The 18,787-nt window shown below is 37.8% G+C and overlaps 2 protein-coding genes, 1 long non-coding RNA gene and 1 pseudogene across 3 annotated transcripts; 1 reads left to right on the top strand and 3 right to left on the bottom strand.

Annotated features, from left to right (window-relative positions):
• Positions 1-166: 166 nt before the first annotated feature.
• Positions 167-1,514, top strand: LOC120202806 (putative disease resistance protein At1g63350). Its single transcript, XM_039203172.1, has 3 exons — positions 167-580; positions 673-879; positions 984-1,514. Exons 1-3 carry the CDS (start codon positions 167-169, stop codon positions 1,512-1,514), a joined length of 1,152 nt encoding a protein of 383 aa, XP_039059103.1.
• A 6,133-nt stretch (positions 1,515-7,647) lies between these two features.
• Positions 7,648-9,437, bottom strand: LOC120202994 (aspartyl protease family protein At5g10770-like). Its single transcript, XM_039203372.1, has 3 exons — positions 9,255-9,437; positions 8,738-9,154; positions 7,648-8,672 (listed from the first exon to the last, which is right to left on the bottom strand). Exons 1-3 carry the CDS (start codon positions 9,415-9,417, stop codon positions 7,843-7,845), a joined length of 1,410 nt encoding a protein of 469 aa, XP_039059303.1. The 5' UTR covers positions 9,418-9,437; the 3' UTR covers positions 7,648-7,842.
• A 478-nt stretch (positions 9,438-9,915) lies between these two features.
• Positions 9,916-10,859, bottom strand: LOC120202724. Its single transcript, XR_005523753.1, has 2 exons — positions 10,555-10,859; positions 9,916-10,365 (listed from the first exon to the last, which is right to left on the bottom strand). It is a non-coding gene; the product is annotated as an uncharacterized LOC120202724 (long non-coding RNA).
• Positions 10,860-12,672: 1,813 nt separating this feature from the next.
• LOC120202805 lies at positions 12,673-16,585 on the bottom strand (annotated as a pseudogene).
• Between the last annotated feature and the right edge of the window lie 2,202 nt (positions 16,586-18,787).

Raw genomic sequence — 18,787 nt, 5'->3', positions numbered from 1 at the left:
GAAATCAGTGAGGTAGATCTTGTTCAACTTTGGATTGCTTTAGGGCTTGTAGATGAAATGGATAACAGGGAAGCAGAGTTTGACAGGGGTCATGCAATAATGAATAGACTCAAACAATTGTTTGTTGGAAGTTTGTCCTGAAACAGAAGATGGAAGATGTGTAACGATGCATGATCTTGTAAGGGACATGGCATTACATATCACAAGAGGAACACCTCGGTTCTTGGTAAAAGCCGGCATGAGCTTGACAGAGCCACTCGATGTACAAGAATGGAAGCAGGATCTAGAGCAGGTTTCATTCATGAAGAATCGTGAGTTACAAGTAATGTATCCTTTGAAAAAACCACCACCAAGATGTCCGATGATCACCACATTACTGGTGTCTGATTGTGGTATAAAGAGTATTCCAGGAGCCTTCTTTAAGCATATGCATGGACTCAAGATTCTTGATCTTTCTGAAAATCCTATAAAGAGTCTCCCTGGTTCCATATCAGATTTGAAGAATCTCACTGCACTATTACTTGCGTACTGTCAAAATTTAAAGAAGGTGCCATCGTTGTCAAAACTCGGGGTTCTAAAGGTGTTGAATCTTGAATCAACAAATATTGAGAAAGTCCCCCATGGGATGAAAACTTGCTAAATCTCAAATACCTTAATATGTTTGATATTCAGATGCTAAATGGGATCCCCAACGGAATATTATCAAAACTTTCTTGCCTTCAACACCTGAATGTTGGTGAAACGTCTGTAAGAGGAGAAGAGATCGCTGGATTTAAGAAGTTGGAATTCTTCGAGGGGCGGTTTAACGACGTGAGCAACTTAAATATGTATGTTCATGCTTTACATGATCGAGAAGGTCCTCGTGAATACTTAATAGTGGTAGGTGAAAGAGGTTTTTTGGAGAAAATTTGTTCAAGAAAATACGTTGAATTATGGGGTTGTAGCATCTATACCAATCAGATTATGCTTCCACGTGATATCAGAAGTGCAATCTGGTTTGCAGTGAAGATGACTTGCTGTTTTCCAGGTTTTTCCGAATCCCACTTGCCACCTTTTCCACTCTTAGAATTCTTAATATAAACAATTGTGAAAATATGAAGAGGTTGTTCTCTCCAAACTGCGTGCCGCTAAATTTACAACAGCTTAGCGTTACGGACTGTAACCAAATGGAGGAAATAATAGCATCAGAACCTGAATCAGAAGGAGGAGGACTGGTTTCTCTGGAACATCGTCTCCCACAACTGACTCAGTTGCTATTGATGGATCTACCTGAATTAAAGAGTATTTGCAGTGTCAATGAAGTGATGATTTGTGATTCTCTTGAAAAATTTTGGGTACTAAATTGTCCAAAATTAAAAAGGATGCCTCTTAATCCTCCCGAACTTGATAATGTCCGATCATCTGCAGCTCCTGCTCTTCGTATTTATATAAAGCCAAAGGAATGGTGGGAATCAGTGGAATGGCATCATCCAGATTCCAAGTCTCTTTTGGAGCCCTTCTTGAGGTTCTGGTAAGATCAAACCGGAAACGTTTTTGTTAAAATGTCATGAATGTATGCGTCTATGAATGTATGCGTCTGTAGTGCCGTTAGGTTGTTTTGGCATTGGTTATCTTGGTTGTCATAAGTTGTTAGAGCTGTTAGGATTTTCTGTTATACAGTTCACAGCTCATGATTAGTCTCTGTCCATTGTATATATTTCCCTGGTCTCTATTGAGATATTACAGGAGTTTATTCAATAAAATGTAGAGAGTGCTGCCTCTCTTTCCCTATGACTGTGGAATCGTAACATGGTATCATTAACTCTTGATCCAAATGGGTGTGATCTTTGACTGCTTCTGCTGATTTGTTTTTTGTTTGATCGTGGTAATGGCTGTTGATCCTCCTCCTGGTGACACTACGCATTCTTCTCCAGCTGTGACTGGTGCGAATGCTGCGTCGGGAAGCTCGTCTTCTACCTCCTCGGTTATTTATCAGTTACATTAGCTTGACAAGGTTAAACTTTGTGATTCTTCTTTTCTTCTCTGGAAACGTCAAGTCTTGTTGATTACTGATGGCTATGGCTTGATGAATTTTATTGCTGAGGATTGTTGTTCTCTTGAGAATTTTCTTTTGAATAATGATGGAGTTTTGGTTAGAAATCAGGCATATTTTTCTCATCGTCAGGTAGATAAGCTTCTTGCGTCCTGGTTGTTGTCTACAGTATCTTCAGAGGTGCTTCCTCATCTTATTCGTCTGTCGATTTCGAGTGCGATCTGAAAGGCGATTTGCCGGTTGTTTAGTGCACATTGGATTGCAAAGGTTTCTGCACTGCGCCTTTCTCTGCATTCTCAGAGGAAACATGATATGTGTATTAATGAATTTTTGGCCAAGATTAAGATGATTTGTGATAAGTTGTTGTCTGCTGGTATGGTTGTTACGGAGCAAGAGCATATCCGTGTTATTCTTGTTGGGTTATCGGTTGAGTTTGAATCTCAATTTCATCCGCATGAGTATTTTGTGAAGGATTCTCAAACTTAGGCTATACTTCTAAGAGGGGAGCGCACTTCTGAAGGCTTGTACAGGCTCCATGTCTCTGGTCTACTTTTGATGCTCCTGTAGGTTCGTGAGTCGAGGCTAATGTTGCTTGTCAGAATCCCGGTTCTCTTGATGTGTGGCATCAACGTCTTGGCCATCCTTCTTTGAATGTTCTTAGGACTGTAGTTAATTTGTGTAATGTTGCAGTTACTACTAATAAAATGTCGCCTGTTTGTTCCTCATGTTTGCAGGGAAATGCTCATAAATTGTATTTTCCCTTGTCTGAGACCAAGTATACTAGTCCTTTTCAACTTGTTGTGTTTGATGTTTGGGGTCTTGCTCCTATAGTCTCGGATGGTTTTTGTTATTATGTGATTTTCATTGATGTCTTCAGTAGACACACTTGGTTGTTTTTGTTAAAAAGGAAGTCTGAAGTTTATCAGTCTTTTGTTAATTTTCATAAGATGGTAGGTAAAGGTTCAATTTGGTTGTCAAATTAAAGCTCTTCAGACGAATGGTGGGGGAGAATATATGGCTCTGTAAAAATGGTTAGCAGCTCATGGTATTCAACATAAAGTGTCTTTTCCTCGCATGTCTGAACAAAATAGGAAGGCTGAGAGGAAGCATCGTCATGTAGTCGAGATGTGACTTACGTTGCTTGCTCAAGCTTCGCTGTCTTTTGTGTTCTGGAGTCATGCATTCATCACCGCTGTTTATCTCATCAACAGACTTCCAACAGCTGTGTTGAGAGACAAGTCCCTCATGAGATGCTTTTTGGTGTAAATCCAGATTATTCGTTGCTTTGGGTGTTTGGTTGCGCCTGCTACCCATTATTACGCCCATTTAATCAGCATAAATTAGACTATCGGTCCAAACAATGTTTGTTTCTAGGTTACAGTGTGACACATAAAGGCTACAAGTGTTTGGTTGAGAATGGTCATATGTTTATTTCTCGTCATGTCATTTTTTATAAGTCTTTGTTTCCTAGTGCAGGGGGATTTCGGGAGATACAAAATTTTGCTGCTAGGTGTGCTGATAATTTTCCTTTTAGTATTGTTGTTTCTGGTGACAAGAACTCGTCTGTTGCTGTGCCTGCTACTCATAGGTGTCCTACTCCTGTGCCTGCTGCTAATAGAAGTTCTTCTGTTCCTACTCCTATTCTAAGTACATATGTGTTTGATGTCGATACTGGTTTGGCAAAAGAAAGGTCTGCTGGTTTCAATATTGATGAGGTTTCTCCGTGTGATGTACAGGTTCCTATTGATTTTATTCCTAGTTGTTGTTCGACCTCTTCTTCTGTTGATGATTTCATTGAAGGTCGTTCCTTGGGGTCAGCTTAGGATAATAGTTCTGGTCTTGATAGTCCTGCTGTTGATGCAGATGCCGTTGTTGTTGAGGAACAATCTTCTGATGGTGCATGTGTTGCTGCTATGGAGCAACCTTTGGTTGCTTCTAACAATAGTCATCCTATGCAGACTAGGTGCAAGAGTGGTATTAGAAAGCCTAAAATCTTCTATGTATCTAAGACAGTTGCATCAGAAAAGGAACCTCGTACGATTGAAGAAGCAATGAGGGATCCATCCTGGAAGCATGCTGCTCAGGATGAATATGATGCATTGATCAAGAACAATTCTTGGTCGTTGACTACTTTACCTGCTCATCGACGGGCTGTTGGGTGCAAATGGATTTTTAAGCTAAGAAGGAATGTTAATGGATCGGTTGCTCGATACAAGGCAAGGCTTGTAGCTAAAGGATACTCTCAACAAGCGGGACATGATTTTCATGAAACCTTTAGCCTTGTGGTCAAGTCATCTACTGTCCGTACGATTTTGTATGTGGCAGTTGCAAAAAATGAGGACTCAGACAAATAAACATCAATAACGCTTTTCTTAATGGAGATTTAGCTGAGGAAGTCTATATGACCCAACCTCCTTGGTATGAGTAGGGAGACAAGAAAATGGTTGTGTCGCTTAAACCAGGCTCTTTATGATCTAAATTCTAAAGCAAGCCTCGCGAGCATGGTTTGAAAAATTAAGGAGCTATCTTGTTTCTAAAGGATTTGTTGTGTCAAAATCGGATGCCTCTTTATTTGTAAAGAAGACTGGTGAGAGACTGGTGTATCTTTTAATTTGTGTGGACGATATTATTTAGACTGGTAATGATGGCTGTGAAATTCAAAAGATTATAACCAGTCTTGATGTTGTTTTTTCATTAAAGGATCTTGGCAGGCTGAACTATTTTTTGGGCATTCAAGTTTCTTATACTCGTGATGGTCTTTTCCTTTGTGAGAGGAAATACATTGAGGAGCTTTTTGTAAGTGTGGTCTTGAGAAGGCTAAAGGGTTACCTACTCCTATGATATGTAGTTGCAAGTTGTCTGCTCGGAGTGGCAATCCCTTGTTAAATCCTACAGAGTATAGGAGCCTTGTTGGGGGCTTCCGATATGTGACTATTACAAGACCAGATATTTTGTTCGCAGTTAACCGTGTCTTTCAATTTCTTCAAGAGTCCTTGGATGAACATTATGTTGCTGTCAGATGCGTTATTTACAGGGTACACTTGAGTACGGTCTGAAATTTTCTTATTCTGCTCGATTGTCTATTGTCTGTTTTGCAGATTCTGATTGGGGATCGGATGTGGATGAACGTCGGTCAACCTCAGGGTTCTGTATATGTTTCCGGAGGTAATCTTGTGTCTTGGGCATCCAGGAAGCAGCAGGTTGTGTCCAGATCCACTGCTGAAGCGGAGTATCGTAGTGTTGTCTGTGCAACAATTGAGGTAATTTGGCTATAATCTTTATTGCGCGAACTTCACATTGTTCCTAATGGTAAATCCGTGTTGTGGTGTGATAATTCGAGTGGTGTGGCTGTTTCTACAAATCTTTTGTTACACTAAGTTCAAACATGTTGAGATGGATTTATTTTTTGTTCGAGAGAAAGTTGCATCAGGGCACCTCCAAGTTGGTGAGGTTCCTGCGTGTGAGCAGGTCGTTGATATGATGACAAAACCCTTGTCAGGATAGTTTTTTCTCGGAGCAGAGATATCCAAGTTGCATGTATTGTTTTTCCTTTTGGGTTTGCTTTGTCTTCTGTTCGCTTGTTTCTTATTTTTCAGGTTTGAAAGGAGTAGACAGTAGGGAGAATGTTATAAATGTGTTCGTCTATGAATGTATGCATCTGTGATGCCATTAGGTTGTTTTGGCATTGGTTATCTTGGCTGTCATAAGTTGGTAGAGGTGTTAGGGTTTTCTGTTGGACAGTTCACAGCTCACGACTAGTCTCTATCCTTTGTATATATTTCCCTGGTCTCTGTTGAGATATTATAGGAGTTTATTCAATAAAATGTAGAGAGTGTTGCCTCTGTTTCCCGATGATTGTATAATCGTAACATAAAAAGCCGGAGCACGTCGTTGGCATTGCTTTTATATTCTGATGTCCGGGAAAGATTGTCTTTTGACTCATTTCACAAGCTTGAAATTATCCCCTTCCCGCAGCAGCCATGGCTTGGTAAGTGCTCCAAAAATTGTGTTCTTTAATACATCTTTTTTCATACACTCTAATCGATTCATATGACTTGCGTAGCAAGTCAACTTGGAAATCCTTTTACGTCTTTCGTGTCTAGTGTTCTTTATTTTCATGTCATCCATGTAAATATATACACAAACACACATGTTTTTTGTATTTATTTAAACGTATCATGTCATATCATGCTTCTTTCTACATTTTTATCAAGCTTGCTCATGGAGGATTCTGTCTTTTTTCAGAGCATTATACAGAAAACATCGCCTATATGATCACATACGGCCTTAGTGCTGATCAAGGTTAGTTTTCTTGTTTACTGAATCAATCTCTTAACTTCAATTCCTTCAGCGTTGTTATATTCGATATCGAGATAAAGGCAAAGAACTTGTCTTTAGGTTCGGATCTGGAAATCCGAACTGGACTTAGCTAGCCATGGCAGTGATTCTCAAGCTCTCTATCATTGTTGCTGTTGCAGTTATCATATCTAGCCATGGCTGCTTTGGTTCTCCCTTCATTAATCAACAAAGTATAGAGACTCAACTTAGCAAAAATAAAGTATAGGGACTAAATTTAAAATTTTCAAATAGTACAAAAGCCTTTGATATATTTAAACTTTATTTTAACCTTATATATTTTACGTCAAAATATATGTTTAATACGTGTGTTATGCGTAAATTGTAAATTTAGTCCATATATTTTAATTTTTCAATTTTAATCTATGCACTTTTTAAAATTTACCACGCGTAAGTTATAAATTTAATTTATATACTCTAATTTGTTCAATTTTTAATATCTATATTTTGCAAAATTTTAAATTTAAATCAAATTATACAATAAGAATATAAATAACTTGCATTACTTAAAATTATCAAATTAAAAAACATAATTAAATCTACATGTAACGTATAATAATATTTTTATTAGTATGTGATGATTACAATATAATTTATATTTAAAAAATTTCTTAACTTTATTTATATTTCATGGACACCTTGTACTTAAAATCGAATTTTCTAAAAAAATAATTTTTTATCATTATGATCGTTCAATAAATACTAACCATATAATTTAACCTATATCATCCGACGTTACCTCGTTTTGCTTATTTGGTTTCTGGATCAAAAGGAGATCTGGAAATCTTTGGAGAACCCTTCATGCCCTGTATCATCCGCGGAATGAATATGTGGTTCATTTGGACCTTGAGGCGCCTCCAGAGGAAAGAATGGCGCTTGCTTCTCGAATCGATAACCATACTATTTTCTCTAAAGTTGGGAATGTTTATATGATCACTAAGGCTAATATGATTACTTACAGAGGGCCTACAATGGTTGCTAATACACTTCATGCTTGTGCCATTCTTCTTAAGAGAAATAAAGATTGGGATTGGTTTATCAATCTCAGTGCATCAGATTATCCTTTAGTGATTCAAGATGGTTAGTTTCTATCGCATGCCTTTATTTTGGGGTAGTGGATCTTCATTGAGATTATAATCAGATTTTAAGAGTGTTCGGTCATATGTAACTAAAATGATCAATGACGATTCTAAACACGTAATAAACTCTTTGTGGGTTAACCATTAAAGCACTAGTTTTTTCAATTGCATAAACATTCATATATTATAGGCAGTTTCTTATACAATGCTTTAGATATCATAGCCACAATCTCTTTCTAGTATTCTATGATTACATTGTTCCACTTGTTCCCTTATTGCTTAATCCAGTGGAGAGCAAAGTATTCTATGAGATTTTTAGAAAGTAGGGTTTTACAATCATAGTTTTTGCTCAAATATTCTAACATGGCGATCTCATTAAGAACAACTACCAGCAGCAAATCCAACCCTTCCGTTAGCATCATCATAGACAACCTCGTACCCTTTCTGTTGAAAGTTTCCGACGATCATCACATCATCGTCTTCATTGTTTTTCGCAAATGCCAAACATGCTTGAGATATCTTGTTGATATACAATATCCCTCGAGCATCAATAGGCATCTCAACACCCCCATCAAAGTATAAGGTAATGGTCGGCATTACAACAGTTGAATTCCCACTGAAATCATAGCACGTCCCAAGGTTTTCAAATGCCGGTGCCGTAGGATAATTGGTCATCTTTGCTACAAAAGATCTCCTGACTCTTGAATAGGCGGCCGGAGGGAGTCGGGTGATCAAAGATGCCGAATCAATGACGGTGCCAGATGTTGAAAAAACAGACCTGTCTATGGATAATCTTTCACCACCTACGCCGATATCAACTATATCGAGACCGTAATAGTTAGTACCTTCGAATGATTTCGACATCGGAGTGAATTTGATCGAGCTCGGAAGGTTTCTGTCACCAAACTTTAAATATCCAGCCGATTCATCACTTGACGGTAAGCAATATGAGAAAACCTTGTGGTACTTCTTAGAAGTTTGGGACACTATAGAAAACCATCCACGGCCGAGGCCTAACACCCCTGCTGCATTTCTACCGTTTGGGAAGCGATTTCGTTGGCCACAGCCGAATAAGAAGCCTCGGAACACATCGGAAGATGTTAGGCTTATGGTTTCTCTAGCAAGAAAGCCAACTGAAAACGTAGTATAGGTGTATGTAACGCCATATATGCATGTTGAAGAGGAAGAGCAACCTTTTTGCATACCTGCAATTAAAATATCGACCATGTCAATAGAAAATCTCTACTTACTAAGCAACCATCGTCATTACCTTCAGAAGAAATTTGATTGCAGGTCACCGATGGGCACCGAATGCTGGCATAAGATGAAGACTTCAATGGATTGAATATTGGGTCCTTTTGATCATAGCAATATCCAGAGCATGGCTGGCATTGAGTCCATGTTAATTGGCTAGCAGTGTCGAATACCAAGGAAAGCTTTGTATTCGATTGGCCAAAGCCTATGCCGACTTGGTATTTTCCGGTGCCGATCGAGATTCCAGGTTTGTCTTGAAGTGATGTCTTCTCCAAGAAATTTGAGGAGAGCATCGAATGGATTGAATCTGCTCGGGCCTTGTCTTGGCGAAGAACCTCGGCATGAGAGGGAACAAGATTTTCTTTGTCTTGGCTCAGTCCCCAGCATGGACCAAGCTTGTTCACTATTGGTATTGATGATCTTTCCTTCATACCTGTAATAGATAAACATAAATTAATAACTTGTTTTTACTCTTTACATCTGTCTCTGCATATATATATATATATAAAAGCTATGGGAGATAAAATTTGAACCTTTGGGAGAGGATTTGCAAACAGTTGATGGCAACAGAGAAGTGGTTTGAAGAGAGTGAGTACGAGGAAGATCCATGATTTCAACAGTTGCGGTTTCGGGCAGGAAGCCATAGCTGTTCTTGAAAGAGCAGAGAAGCAAGAAGAAGAAAAAGGAGATCGCCATGGACTAAAAATCCAGTTTTCCGATTGTTTCAACTTGGAAGCAATTAGTGCTTCTTTGTTTCCTTTATATAGAACATACAAACTACTATTTTTATTCTAACATTATATATAAACAGTCGTACAATGATGACTTTGGTGGAAGAATTGAGCACTGTTAGTTATTTGAGCACATATTGTTTCTTTTTATGTTGCAATAAGCATGAAAAGTCATGGAAATTGGAGATTACCATTTAGTCGTAACTCATTGAGTACCACCTTCATTTTTTTATTATTATTTTGTTTGTTGCGGGAAAATGTCATTGGCCTGTTCATGTAATGACGTTGAGGTGATTCGTTTCTATTTTGTATTTTCTTATATCTTCTTCACAAGAATTGTCTGTCTAGTTCAGTTGGTAAAGCGCAAGGCTCTTAAGTTTGTAGTCGTGAAATCGAGTCTCACGGAATTCATAATTCGAAAGTCTCTCACGGAAACTACTCCCAACCTGGTAATTAGTTTAAATGCAAAAGATTATTGGGCTAGTTATTTAGTTATATGTAGGGTGCATATTATATAGGCCTAAGTCTGATGGCCCAGACATTTAGGGTTTAGAGAAACCCTAGCCCTCCTCATCATCCGTGCGCCGCCAATCGTCGGCCTTTGTATGAAGGGCAGTTCAACAATCTAGATTAGGTCTGATTTAGGGTTTGTTTACCCTAGAATATTGTTGTTGCCGCCAACGTGTTACAACCGTTGGATCCAATCAGCGATCCAATGGTCCAGATTCATACAGGGAGCATCAAACCGTTCGGATTCGTGCGTTGGATGCATGCACACCTCCCAAGCTTCCACGCGCCCCTCTCAAAACCCGTAGATCAGACACACCAACAGGAGGGGATCCATCGTTCTCTCCAAAAAAAAAAAACAACACATCAACAGAGCACCAAAAAAACCCATCTCTTCATCAGTAACCTACAGTAACCATAACAAAAAACCGAAAGAAGGCATCTTTTTCATCTCTTCAGCGAGCCATCAACAAGACAACAGCAAAAAAAATTCTTTTTTTTCTCATCATCAACAAAAAAAAAGAGTTTTTCCTTTTTATGTTTAAGGAACCCAGAACCAAAAAAAAGAATAAGCCCCAAGAAGAAAAGCACTTACTTTTCCCATTCGAAAGGGATTGTCACCGTCTCTCGGAATCAAAACCTCCTAAGTCGAAGGTAATTCGTCTCTTGGGTTTTATTTGGGAGTTTAAAGGGTTGTTTCATCGGGTTTAGGTATGTTTTGAGTTGGGGGTTGAAGTTTGAGCGTTTTAGAAGCATTGGCAGCTCGTCGGAGCCGTTTAAGGGTGGTAGTCACGATGGCTGCCTAGTTGGGGAGGAAGAGATTAAAAAAGAGTTAGGCTAGAGAGTTAGACAGAACGGCGGGGAGAGGGAGTAGCCAGCGAGAAAATAGAGCTTTTTAGTAAAAAGGGTGGTATGAAATGAGACCTAGGAGTTTTTTTAAACCCAAAATACCATATTTATCTGCAGCTAAAACGGCGTCGTGGGGGTTGGGATTGAGTCACCCGTTTTAGCATGCAATATTCTTGTAGGGGGTCCGCCTAGTTTTAGGTAGGTACATTTTGATCCCCATTTCCATTTTAGCAAGTTTCCATTTTGGGCGCTAAGGTTTCTGTGAGTTGTATTTTGGCCCATTTTGCTTGTTGGCCCTTATCTTTTGCCGTTTCACATTTGGCATGCATTGTTTAAAACTCTTATTTTGGTCCTTATTTGTGTTTTATCTCTATTAACTTGATCCATGAATATTACGATTTAATTTTTGTCCTTAAATGTGTTTGCTCCTTTGTGATTTAAGCTTTTTTTTTATTTTAATTTTTATACTTTTACTCCGCTTCGTTGGAATAAAAGAATCTGCAACCTCGCCATGCTTCCCGAACAGTGACCACAGACCCTTCCAATGGAATTTCTCAAGGATGTTATGAACGAAAATTGTCGACAGCTGAGCCCTCTTACCTGGCCTCATGTTTCTTTCCTACCTGGCCTAGTTGTTGTGCAGGTGCTAAATCTATTGCTTTGGAGTGACTTCAGTACACACTCGTGGATGACCTCAGTAAATATCTTGGTGTACCCTTGCTGAATTATTTGATTTAGTTCCCAGTTTTGATAATTGTCTAATATGGTACATCTTATTTGTCCTTATTATCCAATATGAATTAACGGTTTGATGCCGCAGTTTTCATTTGATGTGTAGGATAAAACCTGAAGTTGATTGTGTATGAACTAGGAAGTTCCTTGAGTGTTCTCGTTCATTGTTGTCACCTGTGGTAGCATTCCATTGGAGTCATCTTAACAGAGGATGTCGAGATGCGTATATGTTTACATCAAATTGAACGAGTACAAAGGATGGGGTGGAAAATCTGCAAATCCTAAACATCGCAACCTCTCCTGGGGATATAGACATTCTGCTGTATTTGTTTTGGCTTAGAATAATTAGTGTTTATGGTTTAGGGTCGATCATGTTTGGCGAACTTGACAATGTTGGTTTTTCTTTTTATTCTCCTAGCCTATGTTTTTTTTGTTTGTAACCAGAAATATGTTGTTAATTTCTACATATTGGATTTTCAATATGGGTTAAGAGCACTAGTCAGAGTAGGCTATGGAGGAACTTAGTGGACCCGAAGTGATGAGGTTGAAGCGGCATGGACCTGGACCAATTCCTGATCGTACTCGTGTTCGACCTGGGTCACTTGGATCCACTGTTGGGATGAAAAGAATAGGAAGCACGTTAAGGCTGCAGAACTTGCTATTGTTGCTTCGAGTTGGGGTTGGAGTTGGGTTTCAAAGGCGGAACACTGGACGAGGAACGATCAAGCACTGGGATATCAAACATTTTCCCCAGCTCACCGGATTTTTTGATATCACCAACTGCGTATGGCACTGACCTTGATGACATTGTTGATTGTCGCTCTTTTAGCTGCTTCGGCCTTCCCGTAACAAACAATCCATTGTCGCATATACTTTATTTTTTATATATATGTGTGTGTAAAGTTTCATAAATTTTATTAAAAAGAGAAGGAAACACAAATACAATGCTGATTAAGATAGTCCTTACAAGCTATAAACACACAAGCAGACGCTGCTGCCATGAGAGAAGACCCTGTTAAACATAATACGAACAACACAACATACATCAAAGCACCCAGGAAGAAAACAATACCGACCACCGAGAAATGAAGTTTAATGCTCTGTCCAAGGCCTTTATTTTTCTGAAAAGGAATCAGCGAAGGAGTTTAGTTCTATACCATTTTGCAAATCTTTGTTGAACTTTCACGTAGGTCCGAATGAACCACCATGGTTTTCCTGTTTTGAATACAATGTATCCCATGCTCAGTCCCAGCACCAACCCACATCCATACCCCATCAGTATAGAAAATTTCCAATCCAATCCATCATCATCATCATCTCTATCAAATTTTGCTGGAGTTTCCTGATTATTATCACGACTTTTTGATAATGGCAGCCCCCATAAGCCCAAGTTTCCTATGTAGGAATCACTGGTGAAAGTATCAAATTGTTTGCCTTGAGGAATAGGTCCCACCAGATAATTATGAGAAAGGTTTAACACCTCCAAGAATCCAAGATTATTCAACTCCATTGGAATCTTTCCTCGGAGCTTGTTTGATGAGAGATCTAATGATTCAAGATTTGACAAATCACCAAAGCATGATGGGATAGAACCCTTCAAACAATTGTGAGAGAGGTTTAGGACAATGAGAGAATGAAGCTCACCAATTGTTTTAGGAATTTCTCCTAAGAATTGATTATTGGAAAAGTCAATTACCATCCAGCTGGTCAGTAGTTCTTGAAACTCTATTTCGAACCCTTTTATTGTAAAAGATAAACCTTGCACATAATACACTGCTCCGTCAGCAAATTCATCTTTCATGTACTCTGGTTCAACTTTCTTTCCATCCCCTTCTTTAATAGCATGCAAATTTTCAAAAAATTTGGTAGGTAAGTAACCACTGAAGTTATTATGAGAAAGATCAATGGCGTGCAAATGAGTGAAGGAAACTGCAATATCTGAGCTATTCACTTGTCCATAGAATCTGTTCGATCTCAAGATGAGAACTTGTAGTTGATCCAAATTTCCTAACCAAAATGGGAAAGTGTCATGTAACTTGTTTTTCCCAACGTCAAGAAGGTGCAAATCTTTGCAATTACCCAAAGATCGGGGCAGTGACCCTTCTACATGATTGTTGTTGATCAGAAAACTCTGCAACTTGCAATGTTTAACAAAATTATCTGGTAATTTTCCATGAATATTATTATCCTGCAGATCAATGTGTGAAAGAGAAGAACTCAAGTTTCCAATGCAATATGGAATTGTTCCACTCAATCTATTCTTCATAAAGTTGAGAACATTGAGGGAACTCAAATTGCATACTGAGGCAGGGATTTCTCCAACTAAGTTATTCATTGAAACATCGTACCTCTGCAACGAGGGTGGTGGGGCTGGGATATTCCCTAGGAAAAAAAATATTGGAATAGAGTTTAGAATTAAGAGTGGAGATTCTTTAAAAGAAATTTTAAATAAATTATAGGATAAACTATCTATTTAGTTAACCACCTATTATTGTGTTTTTGTTTTAATCATCCAACTATTTTTTTAAAAAAAAATATCTAACATTAAATTTCTTTTTTCGGTTTTGGTCACTCGTTAAGTTTGACCGTTGATTTAACGGATCTAGTGACATGGCATTGGTATAATAACAGTTTTAGTGCACCAAACTTCCACATTCTATCAAATTGATCATAATTTAAATTGATTCATAAAAATCCTCAATATTTAAAAATCTTATCAATTTGGTACTCAGTTGAATTTGAAATAGTTTATTAATTTATTAATAATTTACGTCAACTTTTAAAACCGTCAAAGTTTTGGGACTTATTGTGTGAATGTCTCTTTTTCTCACATAGTCACTCTCCCAACCATTTTCTCACCATCACATTGTAAGAAGTCGATGAAGTGTATGTAATTGGTGTGGAGATATGACGACGATAAGAATTTGCGAGATGAATTTTGGAATTTTATGTTCGACCAGATTGAAATATTTTTTAAAAAGTGAGGATTCTTTTTGAATTATTTCGAATTAAGACCAATTTGATAGAATGTGTAAGTTTTGATGACTAAAATTGTTATTATACCATGTCACATTACCACTTCCGTTAAGTCAATGGTCAAATCTTCTCGGTGACTAAAACAAAAAAATAAAACATAACGTTAGATAAGATTTTTTTTAAAAAATAATAACTATGTTATCAAAACAAAAATGAGAGAATGTAAGGGACTAAATAGGTGAATTATATTTGTGATGTAACACTTGCATGGATGAGGTACATAGCTAATAAAAGTGACGGATTAAATTAGTGACCAGTGAGGTAGCTTGATGGGTTCTAAGATTCTAATCTATCTAAAGAACTACATAAATGTAATAACAAAAATGAGAAGACAGGGAGAAGGAATTGTACTTGTCAATTCGTTATGGCAAAGAAGAATGTGTGTGAGGGATGTCAGGTTTCCAATAACGGGAGGAATTGGACCTGAAACATATATATACTTACCGTTATAAGCTATCTGTCTTTTACATTTAAAAGAAAAAGAAAGAAAATTGAATGGAAAAGAGGAGAGGGAGATGGAATTGTACCTGTCAACTTGTTATGGGAAAGAAGATTGTGTCTGAGGGATGTCAGGTTTCCAATAACGGGAGGAATTGGACCTGAAACATATATATACTTACCGTTATAAGCTATCTGTCTTTTACACTTAAAAGAAAAAAAGAAAGAAAAGTGTATGGAAAAGAAGAGAGGGAGATGGAATTGTACCTGTCAACTCGTTATGGGAAAGAAGAATGTGTGTGAGGGATGTCAGGTTTCCAACAACGGGAGGAATGGGACCTGAAACATATACTTACCATTATAGGCAAATGTTTCATTTATCTTTTACATTTAAAAGAAAAAGAAAGAAAAGTGTAACTTCTGTTAACCGGTTAGCTGATTCCATGAAAGATCAAATATCTGAAGCTTTTTGTTACTGCCCAACTTCTGAGGAATGCTCCTAGTGAAGTTGTTTTCCCATAAATTTAATATCTCCAACTCGGGCCATTCACCAATAATCTCAGGAATCTGTCCCTGAAGGTTGTTTATATGAAGGTTGAGCAAAGTTAGGTTTTTAAGTTCTGCGAAACTCTCCGGAATCTCACCTGTAAGTAGATTGAGAGATAAATCCATGGATTTCAAGCTTTTTAAGGTTCCCAGCTCCGGAGCTAAGTAGCCGGACAGAAAATTGGAGAAGAGATACAACGTTTCGAGCTTCTGCAGCTTCCCTATCTCTGGTGGTATTACGCCGGTTAACGTGCAACTAGCGGCATCGAAACGAACAAGTTCAGACAAGTTTCCAATCTCCCGTGGCAAACCACCTTCAAAAGTATTGAAATAACTAATATACAACTGCTGCAACTTGGTCAGGTTGCCGATTTCAGGTGGGATTTTTCCACCAAGTTCGTTGCCCGAAACGGCCAAATATTCGAGATGCTCCCAGAGGCCATAACTTGATGGGATGTGACCAGTGAAATAGTTCCCTCCCAAATGCAAGTGTCGCAGATTGGGAAGCTCCGTGACGGAAACCGGTAATTCCCCAGTCATGTTATTGTTGTATAAATCAAGGACTTGGAGGTTTTTCAGCTGGGAAAGCTGGGTAGGAAAGGAACCGTTGAAAACATTGTTGGAAAGGTTGAGGTAACGGAGACCGGAAAGGGCAGAGAGTTCCATTGGAATTGGACCGGAAAGCTGGTTGGCTGCAACGGAGAGGTTTTGGAGGAAACGGAGGTGGGAAAATGATGGGGAAAGAGTTCCCGACAAGGTGAAGTGGTTAGGTCGATGGAGGTCACATGACGACCAGTGTAATTGCACGTTACACCGGTGAATGAGCAAAGCGGAGTAGTTGTATTCCAGTTGGAGAGGTAAGATCGAGGGTCGTCGGTAATGGAGGATTTAACAGCCATGAGCGCACGATGCTCCGAGATGGCTCTTGCGGCGGAGGAGTGGGAAAGGTGGAGGATAAGGAGGAGGAGGAGGAGGAACCTCATTGTTCTTCTTTTTACTCCTTGAAATGGAATTGGGAGGGAAAGGAAAGTAGATGAAATGAAATTATTGCAAGCTGTTATTATAGAAATATAAAAAGAAATTCTTGGTCTTCCAACACAAACATTTCAAGTTTTTTTAATCCAAAGTGACTTTAATTCCATTATAAAGAAACAAAAAGTGTACTTTAGGAAAGCTTTAACGAAATTTTCCAAAGGCAATCCATTATTAGTTCAATGTTTCTTTGGTCAATAAACTTTCATTGTTAAATTTCCAGGGATGATGTTCTTCTCATGCAAAGCCCTCTGGTCATATTATTAATACTTTTACATATTGTTGCACCTGGTAAAAGCGTAAGTCTTCATATTGGAAGAAACTCCCTAACAGCACTCTTTCCTGCTATATGCCATGGTCTTAGAGAAGATAGATGAATGTAATATCAACATGATACTAGAACTGAAATTGAGATATAAAAGTGTTCACTTAACCTTTTGATTGTATAACATTTTGTATGGACAAAACAATGAGACATGATGAGCAATGTTGCTCTCCTAAAATCACAAACGTTGTTGGTGTTTTTCCCTAAAGCAATCAGATTGCCCCAAACATTATCCAAATTCACTAAAGAACTGCTGAGCGGGATATTTAGAGATTTTGTCTCTTCATGTTATATTATAGTTTGATTGAAAGTAGGATTCGATATATCTTAGTTCAGCAGTTTGGTAGCTTGCGTGATATTGAGCGATTTTTGTCCCCAATTGTATTGGTTGATTTCTTGTGAGAGTTTTATTTCATGTCATGTTTATATAGGTGTGCTTCTCTTTTAGTATAGAAGGAATTCTACCCGTGTTCCGTTGGTGTTATTCCAAAGTTTATCAAAATCGTTCGGATTGTAATGTATGAAGTTTCAGGTGGAGAGTTTGATCTATAGAAAGATATTGGGATATAGATGTCCTAGTAAGGGGATCTTTTTAAGTTAGGAGTGGGTATTGTATGAATTCTTCCGGGAATCGTTTTAAGTTTTTTAATCTCAAAGTGACTTTAATTCCATTATAGTAAAAAAGTTTACTTTAGGAAAGCTTTTGGAAATTTTCCAAAGACACTCCATTATTAGTTCCATGTTTCTTTGGCCACTAAACTTTTTATTATTAAATTTCCAGGAATGATGTTATTCTCAAGCAAAGCCCTCTAACCATAATATTAACAACTATGATCATTCATTAACAAATGATATATACATATTGTAACGACATGAATTTCCGTGTTGATGTATGATAGTTGATGTAACCCCCTAGACCCGGCCTATGCGTTTCGACTAAGTCTAATGGATCACATTATGATTATTAAAGACATTTTTCGCAACCGTTATTCCATCAATATAAAATCACATTATAAATAACATGAAATTATAAACAAATTATACTATCAAAATCCAACTCGTAAATATAGTACAAATAAATAATAATTTAATTTAAAACATGTCTTCAAATTCAAAATCACAATAAACCGAGCAGTATTAGTAAAAGAGTTATCATTATAAAATCCGATATTTTAAAATAAGGTCCATGTCACCAAAATAAAGTCAACTTGCCAGATAAAAACATTACAATCTGATTTACTTCAAGAGATATGTTGATCCTCCAAGTGCTCGAACCAAGGTATCTAACCAACAATATCTGAAAGGGGGAAAACATTTTCAAAAGGTGAGCTAGGCTCAGTGTGTCCCAACATTTCCATAAAATCACAATAGGTACAAATCATAGTCCAGTAATCTCACAAATTCGTAAAAAAGTTTAACTTTTTGAAAATCATAGTTTAAACCCTTTTCTGGTACACCATCAGTAGTTCCCAAAATTATTTTCCATATAGCTTACTTTATGCACATAGCAAAAAGAAAGCCGACTTAAGGATAGGCTCTGAAGCTTGTATCCTTAAGCCCAAGTCAATAAGTCCATATAGCTTACCCTAAGCACAGCAAAGGAAAGCCGACCTAATGAAACATCTTGGGGCCCTCAAGAGTCACATTAGGCCCAGTTAGCTTGATCAGAGCTATTCCATCGTAATTCAATTCCAAAATTCAATTGCACCGTGACATAAATTACATAAATCCAAAACCATGGTAATCATATACCATTTCAAAACAAAAATTAGATAGCAGCCATATTCCATAAATTGTCACATTAAATTGGTGCATCCATAAAACAATAACCAATGAATTCGGTGTACCACATATTAAAACCAATAAAACA

The sequence above is a fragment of the Hibiscus syriacus genome, unplaced genomic scaffold (genome assembly GCF_006381635.1).
Source record: "Hibiscus syriacus cultivar Baekdansim isolate YM2019G1 unplaced genomic scaffold, ASM638163v2 tig00009009_pilon, whole genome shotgun sequence".
NCBI classification, from domain to species: domain Eukaryota; kingdom Viridiplantae; phylum Streptophyta; class Magnoliopsida; order Malvales; family Malvaceae; genus Hibiscus; species Hibiscus syriacus.
The sequence above is the reverse complement of the archived record's forward strand: the minus strand, read 5'-3'. Positions and strand labels throughout refer to the sequence as shown.

Coding starts and splice junctions, on each gene's coding strand:
- LOC120202994 (XM_039203372.1), bottom strand. CDS start 9,417: ATGGCGATCTCCTTTTTCTTCTTCTTGCTTCTCTGCTCTTTCAAGAAC. Junction 9,155..9,254: donor TTGCAAATCCTCTCCCAAAG/GTTCAAATTTTA, acceptor TATCTATTACAG/GTATGAAGGAAAGATCATCA. Junction 8,673..8,737: donor CAATCAAATTTCTTCTGAAG/GTAATGACGATG, acceptor TTTTAATTGCAG/GTATGCAAAAAGGTTGCTCT.
- LOC120202806 (XM_039203172.1), top strand. CDS start 167: ATGCATGATCTTGTAAGGGACATGGCATTACATATCACAAGAGGAACA. Junction 581..672: donor CAAAACTCGGGGTTCTAAAG/GTGTTGAATCTT, acceptor TTTGATATTCAG/ATGCTAAATGGGATCCCCAA. Junction 880..983: donor CTCGTGAATACTTAATAGTG/GTAGGTGAAAGA, acceptor ACGTGATATCAG/AAGTGCAATCTGGTTTGCAG.